This window comes from Microcaecilia unicolor, chromosome 1 (genome assembly GCF_901765095.1).
Source record: "Microcaecilia unicolor chromosome 1, aMicUni1.1, whole genome shotgun sequence".
Lineage (NCBI taxonomy): Eukaryota > Metazoa > Chordata > Amphibia > Gymnophiona > Siphonopidae > Microcaecilia > Microcaecilia unicolor.
The window spans coordinates 657147099-657153098 of NC_044031.1; the positions used below are offsets into that span (position 1 = coordinate 657147099).

Sequence of the window (6000 nt, forward strand, 5' to 3'; positions counted from 1 at the left end):
GCTGAAGAGGCTAAAACTCACAATAACAACTTTTTCAGGTACATCAGAATCAAAAGGCCTGTGAGAGAATCTGTGGGACCTTTAGATCATGAGGGAGCAAAAGGGGAAAGGGAATGGGACTTATATACCGCCTTTCTGTGGTTTTTTTCCAACTACTTTGAAAGTGGTTTACATATTATATACAGGTACTTATTTGTACCTGGGACAATGGAGGGTTAAGTGACTTGCCCAGAGTCACAAGGAGCTGCAGTGGGAATCGAACCAAGTCCCCCAGGATCAGAGTCAGGCTACTCATCCACTCCGTCGCTCAGGGAGGATAAGGCCGTAGCGGAGAAACTGAATGAATTCTTTGCTTCGGTTTTTATGGAAGAAGATGTAAGAGATCTGCTTTTACCGGAAATGGTTTTCAAGGGTGATGATGTGGAGGAACTGAGAGAAATCTCGGTGAACCTGGAAGATGTATTGAGCCGAACTGACAAATTAAAGAGTAGTAAATTTACCAGGACTGGATGGCAAACATCCAAGGGTACTCAAGGAACTCAAGCATGAAATTGCTGATCTGCTGTTAATAATATGTAAACTGTCTATAAAATCGTCCATAGTACCTGAAGATTGGAGGGTGGCCAATGTGATGCTGTTTTTTAAAAAGGGTTCTGGAGTAATCCAGGAAATTACAGACCGGTAAGCCTGACGTCAGTGTCAGGCAAAATAGTGGAATCTATTAAAAAGAATAAAATTACAGGACACATAGACAAACGTGGTTTAATGGGAGAGAGTGATCATGGGTTCAGCCAAGGGAAGTCTTGCCTCACCAATTTGCTTCATTTTTTTGAAAGCATGAATAAATGTGCGGATAAAGGTAAGCCAGTGGTTGTAGTGTATCTAGATTTTCAGAAAACTTTTGATAAAGTTCCTCACGAGAGACTCCTTAGAAAATTAGAGTCATGGGATAGGAGGCAAGGTTCTGGTGTGAATTAGGAATTGCTTATTTGACAGAAAACGGAGGGTAGGGTTAAATGGTCATTTCTCTCAAAGGAAGAGAATGGAGTGTCGCATGGATCGGTACTGGGACCAGTGCTATTTAACGTATTTATAAATGATACGGAAATTGGTAAGACGAGTGAGGTGATTAAATCTGCAGATGACACAAAACTGTTCAAGGTTGTTAAAACACGTGCAAACTGAGAAATATTGTAGGAAGACCTTAGGAAATTGCAAGACCGGGCATCCATATGGCAGATGAAATTTAATGAGGACAAATGCAAGGTGATACACACAGGAAAGAATAATCAGTTACCTGATGGTAGGGTCCAGCTTGGGGGTCAGCACTCAAGAAAAAGATCTAGATGTCGTCGTAGATAATACGCTGAAACCTTCTGGTCAGTGTGTGGCAGCGGCCAAAAAAGCAAACTAGATGCTAAGAATTATTAGGAAAGGGATGGTGAATAAGACTGAAAATACTGTAATGCCTTTGTATTGCTCCATGGTGCAACCGCACCTTGAGTATTACATTCATTTCTGGTCGCTATATCTCAAAAAAAGATATAGTGGAATTAGAAAAGGTTCAAAGAAGAGTGACCAAAATGATAAAGGGGATGGAACTCCTCTTGTATGAGGAAAGGCTAAAGAGGTTAGGGCTCTTCAGCTTGGAAAAGAGACAGATGAGAGGAAATATGATTGAGGTCTACAGTATCCTGAGTGGTGTAGAACGAGTAGTAGTTTTTTTACTTGTTCCAAAAGTACAAAGACTTGGGGCCACTCGAGGAAGTTACATGGAAATACTTTTAAAACAAATAGGAAATATTTTTTCACTTAATGAATAGTTAAGCTCTGGAACTCTTTGCCGTAGATGTGATAACAGCGGTTAACATATCTGGGTTTAAAAAAGGTTTGGACAAGCTCCTGGAGGAAAAGTCCATAGTCTGCTATTGAGACAGACATGGGGAAGCAACTGCTTGCCCTGGGATTTGTAGCATGGAATATTGCCACAATTGGGGTTTCTGCCAGGTACTTGTGATGCTTGATTACTGTTGGAAACAGGATATTGGGCTAGGTGGACCATTGATCTGACCCACTTTGGCTACTCTTATGTTCTTAAGTTGGGCATTCTTGCTGATCAGTACTTAAGACATTAAGATGCTATGGATCCAGTAGACAAACTTTGAAAAATTTTAAACAGTACTTAATTGGGTTTATTTTAACATTAGTTACCAGTTAGAATCATATAAATACAGTTAAAGAGCAGTGGACGAAAGTATTAGCAGTGTTATGTTCATAATGTAATTAGCATAGCTAATTGTTAAAAGTGCATTTAGACTCAATTTAGCATAGCATCAAGCATGATCCAGTTCATTTGCCTTTCTCACTATCATGTTGTTCTCTTCTTTCAAAAGATATGTATTTTATTTATTTATTTATATCCCACGTTTTCCCACCTATTTGCAGGCTCAATGTGGCTTACATAATTTTGTTAACATTGTCATTACAGGATAACAGATACATTTAGTTTTGTGCAGAGATGAAGGAAGGGAGTGATTAGGGTAATTATAGAAGGTGAGCTTTAACTGATTGGGTTGGTGAGGTGGATTAGTGTGGCTATAGGTTCTCATTGTAGGCCTTGTTGAAGAGATATGTCTTCAGAGATTTGCGAAAGATAGTTGTTTCGTCGATTGTTCTTAGGTCTGTGGGCAATGCATTCCATAATTGCATGCTTATGTAAGAGAAGGTAGTGGCATGCATCAGCTTGTATTTTAGTCCTTTACAGCTGGGGAAGTGTAGGTTGAGAAATTTGCAGGATGATCTTGTGGCATTTCTTGGGGGTAGGTCCACAAGTTTTAGCATGTAGATTGGGGCGTCTGCGTGAATGATTTTGTGTACAATCGTGCAGATCTTGAACGTAATGCGTTCCCTCAGTGGCCTTCGTTCAGAAATGGTGAGGCTGTGTTACGAAGTGTCCAAAATGGCACCAGGGCCTGTTTCACATGAAAATGAAGTTTCACTGATGTCTCGCATTATCCTAGATAGTTTGAAATGTTTAGCACTTTGATGCATGACCTAAGGTCTTAATAAAATCTTGCCTTAATGAAATACACATGGATGAGTGCAGTGGTAGACATCTGTTCTCAGGTTGTGGATACACTGCTTGTAATTTATTTTTGATGATGATCATTATAAGAAGCAATTTTATAACTGAGTGCTGCCAATTCTATAACAGTAACTGTGCCCCAAGATGATGATCTAGAATATTGGTGTAAGTCTACATTTAAGTGTGTCCACTTATGCCAGGTCTATGGCTGACATAAATGTGTGCAACTAAATGCAGCACTTTAGCTTGTAACGTTTTGTAAGCTATGTGTGTAGGTGGGAGACCCACCCATGCTCCCTCCCAGTGAACATCCCCTTGCATTTACACACTAATGGGCCCTTAAAGGGGATGGGACGACTTCCCTATGAGGAAAGGCTAAAGGGGCTAGGGCTCTTCAGCTTGGAGAAAAGGCGGCTGAGGGGAGATATGATAGAGGTCTATAAAATGAGTGGAGTTGAACGGGGAGATGTGAAGCGTCTGTTCACGCTTTCCAAAAATATTAGGAGTAGGGGGCATGTGATGAAGCTACAATGTAGTAAATTTAAAACGAATCGGAGAAAATCTTTCTTCACTCAACGTGTAATTAAACTCTGGAATTCGTTGCCAGAGAATGTGGTAAAGGCGGTTAGCTTAGTGGAGTTTAAAAAAGGTTTGGACGGCTTCCTAAAGGAAAAGTCCATAGACCGTTATTAAATGGACTTGGGGAAAATCCACTATTTTTGGGATAAGCAGTATAAAATGTTTTGTACATTTTTGGGATCTTGCCGGGTATTTGTGACCTGGATTGGCCACTGTTGGAAACAGGATGCTGGGCTCGATGGACCTTTGATCTTTCCCAGTATGGCAATACTTATGTACTTATTTACTTTTATGAAGGCATGCTAGGGTGCGCCAAAACAGCACTACCGCCAGACACTTCCAGGCTCCCGGCAGTATTCTGATTTTGGCGCGTGCCGGTTCCCACAGTAGAAAATCATTTTCTATTATCTACCGCCGAGTTAGCGTGTGATCCCTTACTGCCTATTAAATAGGCAGTAATTTTGAACTTAGCACCTAGCCATTATTGCCATAAACGTAAAATTGGCTTTTCTGCAGCCACGCTGAGGTGATCGGAGCTCACGGGAAAACCATATGCCACAGCTACCGCCAGCCACCTTTTAGTGCGGCTTCATGAAATGGCCTCTAAGGCCATTTGTGTGTGTACTTTACTTTGTAGAATACTACTGAGCACTCTGCTTGCTCTTATGCACATAAGTGTACATTCAGTCGCATAAATTCTGGTATTTTGTAAATTTAAGCACACATTTGATACTTAAATTTAGGTTCCCTGTTAGAGAATTATGGGGGTATGTTCTTGCAGTGAATGTAATCTCATGTTTTTCTCTTCATCCTAAATACATTTCAGGTCCATAAATTCTACCGTGGCACTGGCGGAAGCTTTAGCAAAGCACAAGAAGAATGGACCACGGGGGCATGGAAGAACCCCCACGTACAACAGGCAGCTCAGAATGCAGCAATGGGAGCAGCACATGGGGCTATGACACAGTCCGATGCTCAATATTCTGCCACCCCTAATTACACCTACTCTAACCAGATGTGATGTACATTCTCTAGTCTAGTGTGGGAAGCAGTAAGGGGAGAGGAGGAATCCTGTGCAGTCATAAGCTTGGTCAACATTTCAAAGAGAGGGGATATGTTATACTTGGTTTTTATTTTTCAAGAATATCTGCAAATTGCAACAGAAGAAACTGGGAGTTAGTATTGAGGCCACTTGTGATGTGCACTAGTATTTGTGTTGTGTTTCCTTGTGACATGGTATGTGCTAGTGATTTCAGCTACTGTGGTGATTGGTGTGTGTTGTAACCAAATCAGCCCCTTCACCAACAACAACAGAAAAAAAGGAAACAGCTCTTCAGTTTTAACTAATATGGTGAACTTCCTTGGCTGTTCAGACCATTATTGTCCTTATTGGGGTAGCATTTGTTTATTCTTGGCCAGTATTCCAAACTCAGGAAAACCTATTGTCCCCAGGAAAAGTGGTGCTGTTGATCACCTAAAAATCATGTTACCAGGATACAGCCTGGAGTGCAGATCTATTCCTGATAGTTCCAGCTGCCCCTCTCAGTTTCTTTTAATGCACAGTGCAGTAACTGGAATATTTATTAGTGTACTGTTAGAAAGTCAGTATTGATAATGCGTAATTTTGCTATAAACACGTATACAGTGATAAGACATCACCTTGTTTTCAAATCTGGTGCAGATTCACAGTGTGATCACATTCCAGAACAATCTTTTGAATTTCACATTCCAAGCTCTTTCCTTCATTTCCGCATTCCATGTTCTGAAACTCCATGTCTTATGTTGCACATTTTATTCCATCTCTGAGGTGATACTTCTTTTGAATGGTTCAGCATCATTCTGTGCGCCAGAATGCATCACCAGTCTTTTCAATTTCAAATCCTGAGCAAGAAAGTGCTACAAGGTAATTTTGTAAGGGGGCATCTACATTTAGGTGTCTGCTTGGAGCCTAATCTGGTGTAAATGATCATGAGAAGACTGTGTGTAGATTATAGGATTCTCTGTACCTAAATGACATGTGAAACCTTCCAGCATACTAATATGCCATCGTACTTAGGTGTCATTTTACTGAATGGTGCATAGCAGGACTATATTGGTATTTGTGCCTAAATGCCAGTATTCAGGTTATTCATGTGCATTCTTGGTGCCCACTGTAAAGCATTACCTCCTGCGTGTATAGTGGGTTTCTCCTGTGTGCACGTTAAAAACTTGAAAATGTGTATTTATCCAAATTTTGTTAAAAGTAATTTCTTTGTTTTAATGTTTGCAGTTTAGAATGTACAGAGCCAACATTCCAGTGCGTCTAATTTTGAGATGTACATAGCTTTGGTTCCAAA

General features: G+C 40.5%; 1 protein-coding gene across 1 annotated transcript in view; it reads left to right on the top strand.

Annotated features, from left to right (window-relative positions):
• SCAMP5 (secretory carrier membrane protein 5) overlaps positions 1–4972 on the top strand; it is a 48838-nt gene extending 43866 nt beyond the window's left edge. Inside the window, exon 7 of the mRNA XM_030186629.1 lies at positions 4491–4972. Within this exon, the coding sequence (XP_030042489.1) occupies positions 4491–4685 (195 nt within the window). The 3' untranslated portion in view covers positions 4686–4972. The remainder of the gene's footprint in view (positions 1–4490) is intronic.
• The last annotated feature ends 1028 nt before the right edge of the window (positions 4973–6000 follow it).